General features: G+C 39.4%; 1 protein-coding gene across 1 annotated transcript in view; it reads right to left on the bottom strand.

The window, feature by feature from the left end:
- Positions 1-18954, bottom strand: part of CCDC66 (coiled-coil domain containing 66) — a 39152-nt gene extending 20198 nt beyond the window's left edge. The window contains exons 1-12 of the mRNA XM_063291773.1: positions 18821-18954; positions 16124-16188; positions 14477-14502; positions 12833-13274; positions 9772-9937; positions 8017-8117; positions 5525-5652; positions 4616-4786; positions 3184-3315; positions 2262-2503; positions 1099-1183; positions 257-418 (exon numbers count right to left, since the gene is read on the bottom strand). Coding sequence (XP_063147843.1) covers positions 257-418; positions 1099-1183; positions 2262-2503; positions 3184-3315; positions 4616-4786; positions 5525-5652; positions 8017-8117; positions 9772-9937; positions 12833-13274; positions 14477-14502; positions 16124-16188; positions 18821-18831 — 1731 coding nt within the window. The 5' untranslated portion in view covers positions 18832-18954. The remainder of the gene's footprint in view (positions 1-256; positions 419-1098; positions 1184-2261; positions 2504-3183; positions 3316-4615; positions 4787-5524; positions 5653-8016; positions 8118-9771; positions 9938-12832; positions 13275-14476; positions 14503-16123; positions 16189-18820) is intronic.
- Positions 18955-19400: the final 446 nt, after the last annotated feature.

Raw genomic sequence — 19400 nt, forward strand, 5'->3', positions numbered from 1 at the left:
CGGATCTAATACAGAAGTGGCCGAACTAGTAGCTGACTTATGTGAAGAAGACTTACGTGGTCTTCCATCTCTCTGGTCTCCGCAATTTCACCAGGCTTTATTGAACAGTATCTTCACAGCTACAGAGTAGTTGAAACAGAACCCTTCCCCTCACTATGCTTCTTAATAAACAGAAATTCTCAGCTGCATCAAATACCACTATCTGGGGCTGACACAGATTGGTAGTTTATTGCCATGGACTACTGTGAATGTTTACCTCTTTTTGTTTCTGCTTCAGCAGATCTTCTTCAAACTGTTTCTTCATCAATTCCTGTTCTCTAGCAAGCCGGCACTCTTCTTCTTGTTCTTCCAGTCTTCTTTGTTCCTCTTCCACCTGTTTCTTTTTTTGCTTTTCTTCTACTTGCGCCATTATGGCTTTCTAGAAAACCCAAATTTATAACAACGTTTTCACCTTATGCTAAAAGCTTCCAAATTCATACCTTCTAATTTTGTTTTGTTTGGGTTTTTTCCCTCCCAACCATTAAAACTTTATCTAGGTCTTAAGTATAATTGTTTTAAAATATACGAAGAGGAAGATTTCTCAGAGAGGAAGTCAAAAGCAGTAGCTAGGAGATTATGCTTTCTGCTACTGACAAAATTTACCATAGGTTTGTTTAGGACAATTTCTGCCTAAATGGATGTATGAGAAAGGGGTCATGTGGCAAATAAAATGTAAGTGAACAAAGGTGGTTCACAAACGAACAACAAAAGGGCTGAGTGATGAAGCCAGAGGTTTCAAAATGTACCTCCATTCTAAAATGATAAAACTCTGATACCATCTGGCTCACTTAAAACTTCGAAGAAGGAAAAATAATACAGATAAGCCTCTATTACTGAGAGGTAGGAAGTATATGTCATAAATAAACTTATTTAAAAATAATTAGGTTTAAGTTGAGAGAAGCTGTGTCATGGTCCTAATCACATTCTAAGCTTCATTCTATTGCCATAGTTCATTTTACTTGCTCCATTTGTTTTTTTTCAATCCAGTGCTAATGCTTTCTCCACTTATGGAAGAACATAAATCAGTAAACCAGAAAGGCAACATTACAGTGATTTTACCTGATGCTCTAATTGTTTTTGTCGTCGCCTCCCTCGTTCCTCGATCTGAGCAGGATCCAGAAGAGCAGTCATTGAACGAAGGAAACTATCAGCAGAGGAGAATTTGGAAAGATATGTAATTAAACAGACTGTAGCTCTTTGTCACAAAAGACCACATATTTTCCTAGAATCTCCATCTTCCCACCCCCTCACCGTTTTCCAGGGTCACTTGTCCACCTTTAACTAGGCCAGCAGCCTTCACACCTGAGTCCGAAGATGTCTGGGTGTAGCTGCTGTCCCAGGTCCACTGCCATCTAGCTTCTGTGGAAGCTGGGTGATGCAGAACAGGTGCTTACCCTTCTGCTTGGCTAGGCCTTTAAGCTTATTGCTCCAGTTGCTAAACAGGGTGATTAGTCCCAAGCAATTTTGGATTACGTAATGCTACTACAAACCTGACATTGGAGTAACCATGTCATTTTAATAAATCCAACAAACAAAGTGGGTACTTGGGGAATAAGAGAGCTGAACTGAGTTATAGGACGCCTAGATCTACACAGAAGAGTTAGGAATTAACAGACAAACAAACAGAGACAAAGAAAATGTGAGCAAAAATAAAACCACCTTAAGTAAAACAGTGCTGAAAAAAACTGGAGCTTCTGCCTATAACTTTCTCTGACAAATTTACCCTTCCGTTTCCAGGTTTCCTAGGGCTTTTGGGCAGAGGACTACATATCTATCCCAATCAAGAAATTCAACAGTCCTTGTTACCCTAATGCATTGCAGCCAGCTCTGAGTGGGGAAAAATAAACTTCTGGCTTCCTCTCCCAGTCTGAATGCTCCCCTACCCTTAATGGAGAAGCAAAATACAGTAAATACTTGGATTCATCAGCTACCTGCAGCCCACTTAATCCACTTCACAAACATATAAAAGTGTTGTAAAAAGGCCCTCTGACATTTCAGGAGACCAGACACTATATTCAAAATAATTTTGCACAAGTAGCTTTATTCCCCAAGAAGTATTTTTAGTTAAATGAGATAAATCTTAAGAAAAAAATATTCTGTAGGAATGAACATAAATACAGAATACAAACTGCAACTAAAACTAATGTATTGAAATAAGAGTTTTATAAATTATGCTGGTTAAAGCTTGGCTGCAACTGGGAAGGAAAACGTTGGGCAACCACCTGGCTTTTTGACTTGGCTCTGAAATATGGGTTCCAATGGCTTTTCCTGGAATTTCCATCTCTAGAGGTGTGTGATGAGACAAAGCTGCAGATGTACAAGCTGCCTGGTCAGGGGAGTCCTGGGAGGGCTGTGCAGTCTCAGGAGTCTTTTGATATGTGGTATTTAAAGGATATTGTACAAATGAATTCATATGATTCTTAAAAGAATCAAAATGTATTGTCCACCTGTCATGCTCTTCACCCTAAAGAAATACCAAGAAAAAGATATTTAAGTAAATGTCCAAATTTTCTGTTCTAAAGCTCCAAACAAAAGAGTTAGCTACACAACAGAAGCATAGAACAGGGTGCTTAGCTGTTTTTAGACTGAATTGCTTCTAGAGGGTTTGTGGCTTTATAAGAACAAAGCTTTCCCCCATACAGGTAGTCCTTGACCTACGACCATTCATTTGGTGACCATTCAGAGTTACGACGGCGCTGAACAAATGTGGTTACAACTGGTCCTCGGAGTGATGGCTGTCCCAGCAGCCCCGTGGTCACATGATCTCGATCTGGGTGCCTGGCAACCCGTTCACACTTACAACCAGCTGTCAAGCACCCTGTGATCACGTGATCGCCATTTGCAACCTTCCTTGCCAGTTTCTCCAGAAAGTCAATGGGGAAGCCAGCAGGGAAGGTCGCAAGTTGCTGGGGTTAGTCTCCTCCACCCGCGCACCCTCCCCAGCTGTATGGTAACTGGAATCTTTATTTCACTAGGACATTTGAACAGGCAACTTTGTAGCTTCAGTTAGAATAAATGGAATGGAATGGAATGGAATAGCTGTAATTCTATTTTCTAAGGAAACAACTGGATAAACATTTTTATTAGACATTCTACTTTTTAAATTGCTTCCTTATTTTAAGTGGCCTTTATAACCATGGCTACCTTGGAAAAATTACATTTTTCTTCCATTTTTCGCAGCTTGTCAGCTTCCTTTTGCTTATCAAGCTCTTCAAGCCATTTTTTCTGTTGTTCACGTTTCACAGCACTAAAAGGGTGCTCTACTGGTGTTGCTTCCTAAAAGAAGAACACTGGTTATTTTCATTACCCCTTTACTTTTGTCAGTAGGTAGACATACATATATATGTACATAATAAAAAGACTGAAGCTGAATAAATTCAGTTTATCCAGCTTGATTTTAATCTTTAGCCTTTGCACTACAACATGGAAACTCATATTGTGGGTACTATGTCGGTCACAATATATTTCTGACTGCAATTTAAGGTATTGATTCTGATGCCTCTTGTCTTTGAACTTGCTACCTCCTCAAGATGGTTCCTTTAAAATCCTTGCTGATCCATCATATATTTGGAGCTTGAGGTATCTGTTGTATCGGGGCATTTTAATTTTAAACTTTAGTTTTAATCATATAGCTTTTGACGCACATTCCTAGGTATCCGAATAATCTTCACAAATACAGGAACTTTGCTGTTTATGATGTAAAATAAAGAGTCCAAAACACTGTACAAATCAGGTCACTGTGGAGCAGCTATTCGATGAACATCATATATGGTTTGAAAAGTTGCATTCATTTTGTAAATTACATTTTCATCATTCATAATGAAAGCAAGTTAAAAATTGTTTTCAGCAAGCATAGTGCCTTGGATTTCAATGAATGAAATCAACCTGAAACAAGTAAAAGTTTGCTTATCTAATAGGACTTTTTCTTCTTTTTCTTATAGTCTGTACCACTCCCAAAGCTGTCTCTCAATCCCCTGAAACAGAATTGGAAGATGCAGTTTGGATGTACAAGGAATTGGCCCATCACCTTCCACTGGTAGGAGCAGTTTTGGGAGCAGTTAAGTGCATTTTTCATTTTCTGCATTTCCTTTAACTACAACTAAATTAGAACCTATGAGCCTCACGTGGCGCAGAGTTGTTGGTGGCAGCATTGCAACCGAAACTCTCCCCGCGACCCGGGTTCGATCCCAGTGGAAGCTGGGTGGCCGGCTCAGGTCGACTCAGCCTTCCCTCCTTCCAAGGTCGATAAAATGAGCACCCAGCTTGCTGGGGAAGGTAACGACTGGGGAAGGCAACGGCAAACCACCCCGCTATAGTCTGCCAAGAAAACATCATGAAAGTGGCATCCCCCCAAAGGGTCAGACTCGGTGCTTGCACAGGGGACCTTTCACCTTTCACAAATTAAAACTTATGCAAAGTGTGGTCCTAAGTGGATTCATTCTATTTGCCTTAAAAGTATACCAAGGCAACTCCAAATGATGTTCCATAAGCCAATCTCTTAGAAACTGCCAGAGAAGGGCACTCCATGAGTAGGAAGTCTTATAATAGAGAACATTGCATAGAAATCCATTCTTACCCCTAACACAAATGCTGTTCGAATAGCAGCTGGCAAATCAGGAGAACTGAAACTAGAGAACTGTTCAGTTCGACCACTGGACACACTAGGAGAAGTTTCACTAGACTCAGTGGCTGAAGATCTCTGAATATGGGCATCTTCTGCTGCCGCAAAATCATCTGAAAGTGTTATCTATAAACAAAGCATCTTGGTGAATTCAAGCATTACACTTTAAGAGGAATGTAAAAAACGAAGGCTACATTACAAGCAATCATACATTATGTAATTAATTTTATCCACAAAATAATACCAACCACCTCCTGTATTATGCATCGTAACGAATTCTAGGAGTGTTTGGGAGACAACTTCCCCAAGCTGTGATAATGTCTTGTGGTCCAACAGCAAAAAATAAATGTAAATTAAATTACAACATCCAGGAGTTGCCTGGAGGTTCAGAGCAGGAGTGGACAGTTTGGAGATGTTTAAACAGACTGCGCACTAGTTTGGCCAGAACTAAAGATTATATGGAAAAATGGGGGGTTCTCCCCGAGGGCGAGGATATTTGCTGCGAATGCGGCAATATCCAAACAACTACCCATCTTTTACAGTGCCCTTTGGGACCGACACGCACACAAAGTGACTTATTGATCGGAAACACCACTGCCATCAATGTGGCCCAGCGTTGGGCCAGAGTTATATAAATTTTATATTTTTATTAAATGTTTTTAACTTTTGAAATTTTAATTAATACTTTCCCCCTTTCTATTTCGTGCACTTCTGACACAAAACGAGACAAGCAAAAAATAAATAAATGCAAGTTAAATGGAAGCACCTATTTTATTCAACAGCATAGGTGGAGGCAGAAGTAAAATTATATGTAAGCATTTTTCTTACAAGCAATGGATACAGTAAACATGTTCTATTTTTTACCTTTACTTGATGAGCGTTTTGTCCTTTTTCTAAGCAGCTCTTCACTGTATCAATTGCCTGCCGCTGGTGGAATCTGGACTCTGTTTCCAAAGTTTCTTTTAGTTTCTTCTTCAAAGCTACTTGTTCATCTTTAAAGACAGAAATAATCACTGCAATCACTCATCAACTACATTCATACATCACAATAAATAATGGTTGATCACGATGGAAATGAGACTAGATGTGTCCTTGGCCGTGCACATTATCCTTCTTCCATGTCTTTTCCAGCATCAGCACAAAAGGACTCGGAGCTGCCTCTTAACATTTGTTTATTAAGATCACATCCAATTCAGGCCACACTCAAATCCTAAACTCTAATTACGTTAGCTATCATTTGTTGTGAAATAAGTCTGTTTCTTATGCCACAATTTTAAATGGCTTATTTCATCCAACAGTAGCTAGAAGTAACACATTTGATGATAGGAGTTTCAGTTAATAATAAATGGAAACATTTTTTGCAGGTGCACTAGGGATGGAGAGGGACATACCTATCAGATAAACTGAAGTTTATTATGATTCAAACATGAAATATAATATTAAATGCCTCATGCAACAGAAAAACCATCATGTAATTTAAGGATACATTTTAATCTGAATTTTATTTTATTTTTTGTTTTTGTTCGTAAATTCACTGGGAAGATCTTTACTTTCTCTCCCAGTTTTACAGATGGAGCATTTTTAATTCGCCGACAGAGATCACTCAATTAAGTTAAAGTCTAAACAAAGGCACTGTCATTCTTTCTTCTAGTTATGTGAATACATAACAATCACACTACTCTCTTTCAGGGTAAGCCACCACATGCAAAACATAAAACAGGAGCAAGGAATAGTAAGCCAAATGAATTAAAGCAGGAGATAAGGAAATACAGCTAAAGCTAGTATTCACTATCACCATTCACTATCTCTCTCCATTCCTTTCTATCCTTGCATATCATCTTTGCTTCTCTCACATCCATACACCACTTCCTTCAATCCTGAGTGTGGGTCAGTTTACTGCATGTAGCTCCTAGTTAGTGGATGAGGGGAAAGTAACCTCTATATTACAGATTTTTAATAACTTTTTTTACTATTTCAGTCAAAACTGATTATAAGAACGGCATAGCCAACAATATACTTTAATAATAATAATAGAAATTACAATAATCTCAACCAACAGTAGCATTCATGGTGCTGCATCTCATTCAGACAACACTACTTACAGAAGGTCTTCTGGAATAACCACGTTTTAACAAGTGTCTTTCTGCCATGCTTCGCTGGTCATCTTACCCCAAAGCTTTAACTGTTTTCCATCTCTCTGACTTCTCAGTGAAAAAAACACTGGTATCTAGTTTATCAATCTGCTGCCATTTTTCTTTCACCTCTTGCTGCCTTACAAGCTGGGGTCCAAAAGGTAGTATTTATTTATTTATTTTCTATCCCACCTTTATTATTTTTATAAATAACTCAAGGCAGGAAGCATACCTAATACTCCTTCCTCCTATTTTCCCCACAACAGCAACCCTGTGAGGTGAGTTGGGCTGAGTGACTGGCCCAAGGTCACCCAGCCGGCTTTCATGCCTAAGGCGGGACTAGAACTCATAGCCTCCTGGTTTCTAGCCTGGTGCTTTAACCACTAGACCATACTGGCTCTCCATTAATAGTATCCATTGATACAAGCACCATCAAGGGCACCACTGGTCAATTCAGCTCCTACGGTGTTTCAGCTCCACAGACACTCCTCACTATTCCTTTAGTCCTCTACAGTACCGTTGGGGCAGCAAAACAGGGCTCATGGCCAGCACTTCCTTATCTTCCAGTTTGCCTTCATTCTTTTCATTCCAATAGTCCTTCAGCACACAGCTCAAAGCCTCACAAACCTTAAGCTCTGGCAACCAGCAATACTCAACACCAGTACTAGTACGCAAACCCTTTCTAAAATCTAAGGATTCTCTGGCAATAAAATCTGCAAACAATTCTGAACTAATAAACCTAGCTGGCACTCTTCCTTCTAATCTAGAAACACACGCACTAGTGCCATTTTGTTTCTCTCATTGGCACAGAATAGGGTGGGCATGCTTGGGGTTTGGTCACACTTGCAACACACTGAGCAAAATGTGCCAGAACTGACTGGTACCATCTTTACCATTAGCAAGGGATGCCACATGCAGCATGGATATAAATAAGGCCAGAAACTAGTCTACATCTTTTCTATCTTATTAAAAAGCAGTATATGAAAAAGACTTGTAAATGAAGCACGTATTTTAGATAACTGTTATTTGAAAAGTAATGAAACATATTTAAATATCAAAGCATTTAAATACTGATCAACGAAATTCGTACTACTGTAAAAAAAGAATACAAATGCGATCAAAACCAGAACTACCCACCTGTTCCTTCAGAAACAAAATATGTCAGGTTAGATGCTAATTAATGATCAATTGCACAATACAGAAATACAGCAAATTACACAGTACCTAGTTCTTTCTTCCACTGAGATTTCTTAGCATCTAACAGGGTTTTATCCCACTCTCGTTCTCCCAGAGTACTAAACATGTCAGCTGGTTTCCATGAATTCCTGGTGAAGAAAATTAAAGACTTTTACAATTCAACCATTAGTGTTAAAATAAGCATTACTTAGAAATCCAAACATTATATTATAGTATTAGGACCAGAAGGAAATCCAATTTTACCAAACTACCTTCCCATTTTGTGCAAGGAAGAAAAGTCCTCTTCACTATTTTTGCATTCTACAGGTTTTCCCTAAATAAATAAATAAATTGAACTTTGATTGAAAAATTAAAATTGACAAATTAAAGCAATGTTTTTGTTTGCACTGGATAATCTGAGCATATGAAGTAGTCTGGGGTTCACTGCATACTAAGCATATTTATGCATTATAATTTAGTACAACATACACACACAGAAACCCATCCAGCTTCCTCCTGAGACTCTGCATGTTCTCCGTCTCTTTTCCTTTTCCTTTGGAAGGATATGGAAGCTTTTGCACTTACTTAGCTATGCTTGAATGAAACAGTAATTATCACTATTGATAGTGTCTCAAACAAGCCATTTACACATTGTGAATCCTGAACCTGGCTTATTGCAACTAAGCAGATGGGACACTCTAGTTGGTTAGAAGAAGAAAGAAGTATTTAACTAAAGCTGATATGAGAGGATGGGGATAGTGCAAGCTGCCCCCTTCCCTGCAAAGGCTAGACTTGTTCCTAGATTGCTGAATTGAAACTGATCTTACTGTGATATATAAACACAGCTGCAGCGGTCTGGCTAACACACAGTGGTCACAATATGCTTATTTGTTTATGGCGTAGTGTTTTGCTTGAACCATTATGTACACATTAGACTAGGCTGGCTTGTTCAAACTATGGTCAACTCCTGGCTCAGCATTATGTGTGAATCAGGCCAGTCTCTGATTTTTCATGCACATGTCCTGTGTAATTCTGTAAAGATGTATACTATATAGTTTAAAAAAAAAAAATTGGTGCCTTTGAGTCAGTCTTGACTTCTGGCGACTGCCTGTCTGGACAAGTCCCTGCAGTTTTCTTGGCAAGGTTTTCAGAAGTGGCTTGCCATTGCCACCTGCTTCCTAGGACTGGCCCAAGGTCACTCAGCTGGCTTTGTGCCCAAGGTGGGACTAGAACTCATGGTCTCCCAGTTTCTAGCCTGGCACCTTAACCACTACATCAAACTAGCTCTCTATACTATATAGTGCAGATAGGCAAAGTGAAGCCCACAATATCAAGGGGCACATGTATCTTTCCTTTGGTGCCTATCAAGTTTCTCATTTTATTTACCTTTAAAATGTTCTTATGATGAAAAATAAACAAAAAGTTGTCGTGCTATGAAATAAAATGCTACCCACTAGTATCATCTTTATTTCCAACAAAATTCCTGGGGACCTCCCAGGCATTCTTAAAAAAATTACCTCAGGAAGAAATTGCAACTTGGTGTCCTGTCTGAAATGTGACTGTCTGCCCAGGAAAAGAGAGAGAGAAAAAATCTCATGATGTCCCACATGGCAGCCATTTTCTGAGAGCACCCACAATGTGCTTTCAAAATGTCCAATGTACCCACTGGATAGAAGAGAAAGGTACCTACTCTGATACACAATGCACAGGGGCCTCTCTTCCATTTATCATGATACTAATGAAATTCTTTCAAGAGCATCCCAAATAACTAATCTGAATTTTTGACTGATAAGATCTACGTACGTAATTATTTTCTGTTCAGCATGTCTAGAGATTCCTTGTTTTTTGTTTGAATAAAAACTACTTTCACTTGGAACAGATGGAACATCACCAACTTTCTGAAGTAATCCCATTACATTTTCTTCTGAAGTCTGATCAGCAGAAGTTTTAGTGTCTGAATAGTTTGGCACTAGAAAACAAAAAGGATTTAATATTAGTTCAGCAGCAGCAGTAGACTCTTCCTTGTTTTTGCTGCAATAAAGTAATAACAGAAGCTTTTAAAATTACACCATTTTTTGTTTTAGTTTTCCTAACAGATTATATGTTTAAAATCAAAACTGTCACCAATTTGTGAACGAAATGTGAATAAACATTTCCAAAATACTCAGAAGGGCTATGCAGCACTTCAGATTGGAAGAAATCAAGATGCTTCAGAGCGCCCAGGAATGCAAATGCAGTCCCCGTCTGCCATTCCTTAAACCAAACCCAGATTTTCCCAGGATAGTACAGCAACTGTGGAGGGCACCCTTGGCTGCTTTAATTAACTGCAGCATTCACAACCCCACAAACTCTAAAATGCTTCTCACATTTGTGTTCAAGGTGTTGCATAGCCCTCTTATTCTACCTACCAATAACTGTGGATTATTTCACACATTTTAAAATCTAAATGACACAATTTATGTATATTAATTCTACATTAATTTACACATTTGTCAAAATATTAATGCAAACCTAGTTTCTCCTACTGCTAATTCATTCATTTATAGTGTAGGGGAGTGTGTGTGTGTGTATCATGAGTGTATGTGTGCATGCACACATAAAACCATTTATAATTCTATAAAGTATGGATCTATGCTTCAGAACAGAAATCTGGTATAATTTTCATCACAATTATAGGTAGTCCTCACATAACAATCATTCGTTCAGCAACTGTTTGAAGTTATGACTGGTCCTTGAAGTTATAGCCAATGCAGTGTGCCCACTGTTACATGATCAAAATTTGGGTGCTTAGCAATCATCCTGCATTTTTGACTACAGCATGGGCTTCAACTCCCCCACCTGCCTATCTTCCCCCATTTCTGCCTTCTTGGTTGCCCAAAGGGTGGCGGTGCAGGTGCTAGCTCCCCAGGTGAAGGTGGCGGCTGTTGGTGCTAACAACTCCCACAGCCACTCAGGGAGCTGCCACCCGCACCCGCTGCCCTGCCTCCTCCACCAGCTCCATCCCACTGCCTCCTCCCTGGCCAGGCCTGGTGAGCTCCCTTCAGCAGATGAGGCTCTGCCGCCCTGCCACACTTGTCCCACAACAGTGCCCTTGCCCAGTGCCTGGATTCCAGGTCAGTAGTGGAAGAAGATGGCGGTCAGCTGGGGGCAGCAGGGGTTGGTGATGGCAGAGCGCAGGGCAAAGATGGGGCAAAGATGGGGGGAGATAGGCTGGTGGAGGGAGTTGAAGTGGAGGCAAGCATGGCAGGGTGGCAGAGCCTCGTCTGCCAAAGGGACCTCACTATGGCTAGCCGGAGAGGAGGCAGCGGGATGGAGCCGGCAGGGCAGGAGAAGCAGGAGATCCTTGCCTAACAATGGCTCACTCATTGCCTAATGACTGCAACCGGGACTACTGGAACTGCCATTGCGAAGCAGCATGGTCATGTGATGTTTCGCCTAAAGACCACTTCGCTTAGCGATAGAAATTCCAGTCCCAATTAGGGTCATTAAGTTTGGGCTACCTATATACAGTATCCTGCATATGAAACAGGCTAAACCTTCGGGTGACTCTTTTTATTTTGATATCATTTTACCTATTTTTCATTATGAAGTCACCCAGAGTTCTGGAGTCAGACAGTCTAGTTATTTGATTAATGAATTTAATCCTGCTTCCAGGATACAGTGGCCTGCAAATCACTAGCTGTAGCAATTATTGATCAGTAAAACTGGGGGCAGCACCTACTTGGCTGATCTCAAAAAACTAAGGATTAGTCCAGATTAGTGTTTAAACAGGAGATCACCAAGAGATACCAGGAAGATAAGCTAGACTGGAAAGTTGAAATAAACATTCTAAAAAGTCACAAGTCAAATCCATGTAACTGCCAAGAAAATAATGTAGATGTACCCATGTTGTCACCAGGAGCTGAACTTGGCTTGAAGACTTTACTTCTACAAACAATTCCACTTAGTTTATCATGGTTTTGCAACTGACGTAATGTCTGAATTAAGCTAGACGCAGCTGAATTGTAATTGTCCTTTTCCCCTAAACTGGAATAGAGACCCTAGCCATTGTTGAACACTCTTTTCCAAAAACATATTTGAATATTATGATTTCCTTCCGTATACACAAAGTTATTTTAATTTTTATTGTGTAATATTTAGTCTACTTATAAAAAAGCATCTTGAATCAGTTGACAAAATGCACACATTAAATACAATATAAAAAGCATATAGAATAAAATGTTACAGCTGTTTGGCGACTGGAACTTTCTTGTTAAACTAGAGGACAACTGTACTGGGCCTTCTGCCCTGACACCTTTGTGTGGTGCCTATCGCCTCCAGGGACTGTACTGCTAACATTCAGCAGCAAAACGGCAATTTGGGGCAGTGCAATTTAATGATTTCAGCCTTACAATAGGCATATCAAGCCTCTAGTTTCGTGAACCTGCACAATCTACTTTTGGGCGCCCCAACCCAAAATTCACCAAAATGAAAAAAAAGCCAAAATGCTTCACAGTCATGCGACATAATTATTTTTTAAAATGTGGGTCCTTGCAGAGAAATAGTGCCTAACCCGTGATAAACAAAAGAACAAGGAGGAACTAATTATAGCTATGTAAAAACTGTATCACTGGCAAAAACATGCTGGCAATTTGATCTTCCAGCTCAACAGAACTTGCCCTAATTAATTAATTCAGCAAGTGTCACTAGAAGATATTTGAAAGAAATTAATTTACCATGCAAATTTATAAGCAACTCTTTCTTTCTCTGTGTCTCTCCTGACTTCTGCTAGCAGTGCTAAGGTGTAGGCATGAATGTGCCTTCCCAGTTTTCCTCTCCCCAGGGAGAAAGCCTGTGTACTGGGTGAAGAAAAAAAATACCTTACTTGTTCCTGCCTTCTTTTCATCCAGAAGCTGCGGGGCTCCGTGGGTTCCTTCTTTTACTGCCATTAAAATCTGCTCCAGCTGCTGTTGTGTTAAGCATACCAAATTGTCCCTTAGATCCTCAACAGAAACAGAATGCTTCTTAAATTTCTTGTTGGATGCCAAAGGCTTCTTAGCTGAGATTTTGATATTATTTGGCTTTGCAGTTGTATTGTCTTTTTGAATTATAAAAGCATCATCTTTATTACAGGGTTCTTTTGATGAATCCTTGGTAAACATCACAGTTTCAGGATGTTTACTACCTTTGGTCACTGAAAGTCTTGATCCAGTCTTCTGTTTTGTTAAACATTCATTCTTCTCACAGGATGTTTGCACTGATTTCAGAATATGCCCATTTGGTTTTGATCTTGATGTGTATTTTAAGATCTTGTTTTTATTACATATCTGTGGAATAGAGACAGTTTGCTTACCGCATAGCCCTTAAAACTGTAATATTACTTTTATTACTATTATTATTTCCTCCAAAAATTGATTTCTTAAGCTGTACAAATGCTTTAGTTTCCCGGCTAAAGAAATAGGACATTGTTTGCAGAATATATTGAATGCAAATAGTAGTTCCCTACTTCAACCTCTACAAAAAAATTCTACAACAAAATAATGCATATTGGACATCAGATTTCATTCCAATCTTGTTTAGATTCAATTTAAACCAATTCAGAGGATAACTACTTTGCTTAAACTCGGGGTTTTACATTCTCTCATTAAATGCCATTGGAAAACAGCTTGTGGGAGAGGGAAAACTACCTTGCCCTGAGCAGTCCCAGAGGAGCAACAGAGTTCTTGATGGTTGCATGCTTAATCCTCTCTGTACCCTGTGCAATTTTCTGGGAATTACCACATCTTTATGCTTTGCCTAGGGCAGAGGAAAAAGTACACAGTATGCCCTCCCCAGAGAGCTACCTTACTGATTTGCAGAAGGAGAAGATAAAGCTAGCATACCCCTGAAAACAGAATGATCAGAGGATATACTGAGGCAGTTGCCAAAACCACAACACACTAGGGCAGTGTTTCTCAACCTTGACAACTTGAAGATGTGTGGACTTCAACTCCCAGAATTCCCCAGCCAGCCTTCCTCAAATAAAAAACACATCATGATGCATATTTCTTTACCCCCCTGCCCTACCCCCCACCCCCTGTGGATGTTTAATATACATTTCAAAAGCAAAAGCTGAATATGTAAGGTATTTATACTCTGTTCTTCAGGGCGTAACCTCATAAACTTTTTTTTTTTTTTTTTTTACAAAAATCTTACACCTTTAAATGAAAGGAAATGAAAAAGAAATTGTTGGGCAGAAGGTTCCTAGAGCCATCACTATGTCCTACAGCTTTCCTGGAAGATCCAAAGAATCAAGGAAGATAGCAGCCAGTTGCATTTTTATAAGAAAATACAGACCTTAAGAAAGCATGGGCTTTTAGGGCTTTAAGGGCAAAAATGAGATTTAACATATTGCTGATCACTTTTTCCTAAATTAGAGAAGTTCCTAGTAAACTGAAATATCAACAAAAGTAGGTAAAATTATTTTGTAACCAAAGCATTAAAATGAAATATCACACCTTTAATATAGTGAGCAGGATTTAAGACTTACCCTTATGCCTGGTTTCGACTTACTTACTATGAAAGGGGAAAAAAAAAACATTAGAATAAAGTCTAGGACAATTTTAACTTTCATTCTCAACTTGGCTGGCAAAATCCCAGTGGCACTAAGAAGGCTAGAAATTTAACACTCAGTGAATATGGAGCATATTATGTATCCATCCATTTATGAATACACTGCATCTATCAAATATCCTATTACTCTACTACTGGTTACCCTATCAGTTTATTCTTAAAACAATTTCACTAAATTGGAAACATGCTCAAGTTAACAGCTACTTAAAATCAAAGGGGGGAGGGAGACCCAAATTTTTTAAAATAAAAGGATTTACATCTTAACCCCAATCATACATGAGTAGATTTGAATATGGAGTGACTATTAAGTTTCTATCCCTAAATTTCTGTAAATCAGACAGTTCTTAAAGCTATAGGAGATAAAACAATTTGAAAAGCTAATATTCCTAGTTCTGTATTGCTTACAGAGCAATTCAGAGACATTTCTAGTAATAGAATAGAACTATTCATAATTTAATTCAAAATCAAACCACATTTGAGGCTTAAAAGCATATCAACACATGCATCAGAACATATGTATGTACACGCATATACACACACTCTTTTCTCTACAACCATATCCCCAGCACACACATTCAGAGAGACAGATAAAACAACCCACTCCAGGTGCCCACATACAGACATAGTGAGTACATATGGAAGGATTACAGTTTTAATGTCTTTGGGCTATTCTTGTAATCCAGATTTATATATCAGTTACATCATCCCTTCTATCCAAAAGTTCTCATATCATCATCAATACCTTATAATTGGAAAACTAGCCACAATCCAACACTGAGAGAAATCAATGATATTATTCTTGCTTAATTCAATATTGTACACAGGAAGCTGTCTTATAACAGGGAAGCCTTTCTGTCCATCTAAGCCAGAGATGAATAATTTGGGGCTGACCAAGCACCTAACATGTTGGAGGGTAAGGGCTATAAGTGGACCCTATTGTACATCTGGAGCAGAGTTGGTTTTTTGAGGATTCATAATTTGTTAAAATATTCCTATTTTAGGGGCTTATATTACAGTTTTCCCATATATTCTATGTCTGAACTATACTGTCAATTTTCAGCAAAGCTATGAGTTGGGGGGTGTTGGGAACCAAAGGCTGAAAACACTGTTTCAGGGTCATGGTTTGCCTACCTTTGATACAAGTAATTATTATTTATTAAATGATAGTTTAATTCTACTAAATCTACAAACAGATATTTACAGATGATGGTGACTGAAGCTTGTCATGTTTCATAGAAAGTTTATGTTTTATTATATCTGTTGGGTCATGGCCACTCTCTTCAACATAGCCCCGTATCAGTCTTTTCCAACCTAGATATATTCCAAGTTCATGGACTTCAGCTCTCAGAATTCATAGCCAGTACGGCGATTGTTAGGAATTTTGGGAGTTGAAGTCCACATATCTGTAGAGGAACTAGATTGGGGAAAATTGCTGTTATCTGATGTAATCAGAGTAAAATAATCCAAACAACTAGAACATATCTCACTAAGGTGTTTAAAAATTGAAGGTTTACTGGTGGTAATCATTAATACAGACTGATTTTATATATAAGAGTAATCATACCACAAGGAGCCACTATCAATCTAGGTTTTCCATCCAGTATTTCAGTTTCAAGCTTTAAACCATCCCTGTAATAAAAAACAGTGAACTGTTTCTATAATTGAAATCTGGAACATAATTTTTTAAAAAAACAATAAAGCCTACTTCTATGTTTTTACAAAATAATGAAGATCTAAATGAAACAGCGATTACAGTGTGGCATCTGACATATTCTAGCTTTCTTTTCTCCTTTCCACTTTCAGAGTTTCCTCTCCTCCCTTAAAATCATACAAAACAATAATAGATTATATGGAATAGGAAATAATCCAGCTTTGTGGAAAAACCAGCTATCACTATATGCAAGTCAAGCTGCCTGGAGTAAGATTTCACCATTTTTAAAAAGTTAGAGATAACAGGAGTAAAATGTCATTTTGGGGACAATATAAATAAATAAACCTTAAACTCAATCCCTAAAAGAGAAAGATAAGCTGTTTATTACTCTCAGATGCTTACAGAGAAATGGTGATTTCTTTTTTAATGCAGAACACAACACTGACTCATTAAATTTCTTTGCATTGTCCCACAAACCTAAGTTTGCAAGCTTTAACTTGTTTTTGAAATCTAATGCTGTTGCCTTACTGGGGGAAAGGCTTTGAGCATATATATGGTAAAGGGCATGCATACACACAGAGATCACTGTAACAGAGGAAGGCACAAGCGCTCCCATATTCCTGAAAATGTATACATTCATAATCTCAAATGAAGCAGCAATCTTTATGAAATGCTGGGTCAGATCAAGATTTAGCATGTATAACTTGACTAGCAGGAATTGACTTCCCTAGCTGTGATACAGAAAGAATCTTTTAAAATTAGGTGGAAATATCTTCTTCTGCTTTTGGTGATTGCATATATTTAAAACTGGATCTAAACTTCAATATGCATAATGCAGTATATAAATTATTATAACCAAAATGTCTACAAGACAGGTTACTAAAATAACCAAGAGTGAACCTTGATTATCAAATAAAAGTTGTTACAAAATTTCTGCTATCAGAAAACATGTAGACCACTAACTGCAGAATACTGCACTGGAGACCACACAGTTGATGATTTAGTCTTAAAAGCTCATGGAAGCTATAAAAGAACCAGGCTTTCCAAAGATCACTTCACTGAGGTGAGTGAAAATGGCATGAACATCTAATCCCTAAGCTTAGGTGTTTCTAGCCCTCATGAGAACTAGAAGTATTGTCACTCATGCTGTATGTACATGTCTACTTCTGGAATGCACCACCGGGCCTGTTTTTTTCCCCATTCTTCCACCTAGGGCTTGGGGAAGGAAAGAGATCATAAGTTCTGAAATGCCTCTATTTAGCACTGATTTCAGAGCTTTAAAGCTGATTGACTGGTTTAGAAAAGCAGCAACCATTAAGCTCTCATTAAGATATCTAATCACATTTAGTCTCTATGGCACACTGTGGAATTTGTAGCTAGGTTCACACATTGTACTAAAACATAGTTTTGTTTAACAAAGCATAGCTAAAACTTCCTAGCTTAGCATGATGTGTAAACAAAGCCTTTTCTTATCTTTCCTTTCCCAGAATAAAACCTCTGGATGTAATTCTAAATCTGAACAGTAGGAGAAAGAAGGTGTCTGTCATCATTATTGCAGAACCCCATAGCTATTTCAGCTCTCTCATGCAGAGAAGCACATAGAGAAATTAATTGCTAATAGTGGCTATGAATAATAGATTGGGCAACAACAGTCCATTTTTACACATTTTATTTGATGAGGCCCAAAAGGATCACAGTTAAACATGACCTGAACTGTGCCTGGAAATCTAAAGCAATCTACAGCCAAACACTACCTGCCCCCCGGCCCCCGTTTCCTCTTTCTTTCTACCAATGTACTATCATCATCATCATCATCATCATCATCATCATCATCATCATCATCATAATTCATTCCAATTTGATTGTTGTATTTTAGTAGTTTTTATTTTGTAATCCAGTTAAAGATGATTACATGGTAAGCAATATAAAAACATATCAAATACACAATCCCAAGTTCATATCATAGGTTAGATAAGCAGAGTTTTGGGGATGTTTTTTAGAATACAGCAATTATTTTCCATGGAATGTGATTTGCCTTTGAGTGTTTTTTTAATAAAAAGAATGACAACATAAATTTATCTGGCTGATAATAAAATGAAATTCATGAATTCTAGCTTTTATGACTCTTGTCAGTAGGCAGTAAGATTTACTTCCAAATATCTGGGGTAGTCAAAAATGCTGTGCTCCACTCTTGTGGCTTGAATGCAACAAACAGAAGCCAGCAGATGAAGCTGTCCGGCCACTAGCGCGGGTTGGACAGCCGGCACTGCTACCTAGTACAGCCTCAGCCTAGCATCAACAGGACCAGCAAGGTCTTGTTTGCAAGGTATGATCCAGACTGTACAATAAACCGAGAAGAGCATCTGCCACGAGGGATGGACGGGCCCCCAGGCGCGCACAGCTGGCTTGCAACGGGCAGGCAGGAGCAGCTCTCGCAACCCTTGGAGAAGCCACATCCAGGCTTCAGCGGGGATGGTTTCGCCTCCTGCCAGCTTTCACTCGGAAAGGAAACCTCTGGCGAAAACTAGAGGGAGCCCCGAGGACCACCCAAGTACAACTAGCCGCCCCGGGCAAGACAGACTGCCGTTCCGCAGGACTCCGCTTCCTTACCCCAGATTCATGGCTGCTTCTCTGCTCCGCGGACGAGCGCAGGAGCCCGTCAGGCAGGTCGGGCGGGTGGGCAGCGACGGCGGCAAGAGGTGCACGAACAGCCCCCTGGGCGGCTCTCGACTTAATGTGTGTACGTCGGTTGCTGCCACCGCACAATGAAAGACAAGCTAATAGGCCTGCGGCTGACCCGGTCCTTTCACCAATGAGCTCCGCTCTCACTTACCGGGTAGCGCTCCCTGCCTGCGAAGCTTTGTGGGAGTTGGAGTCCAGACTAATCTCACTTTTCCCGCCCCGCCCCTAGGAGGAGGGGCCGGCGAGATGGGGGAGGGGCGAGCGGAACAGCCGTTAGAAGCGCTTTCCAGGCTTTTCCGAAGTGGCGGCAGAGAAGCGCTGAACTTTTCTGTTCTAATTTTCTAAGGGTCCTTTATGCAGCAGGATTGCTTTAGAACCATGTTTCTGAATCCCATCAACTTTAAGATGTGTAGACTTCAACTCCCAGAATTCCACATGGTTGGCTGGGGAATTCCGGGAGTTGAAGTCCACACGTCTTAAAGTTGATGAGATTGAGAAACACTGCTTT

This window comes from Candoia aspera, chromosome 2 (genome assembly GCF_035149785.1).
Source record: "Candoia aspera isolate rCanAsp1 chromosome 2, rCanAsp1.hap2, whole genome shotgun sequence".
Lineage (NCBI taxonomy): Eukaryota > Metazoa > Chordata > Lepidosauria > Squamata > Boidae > Candoia > Candoia aspera.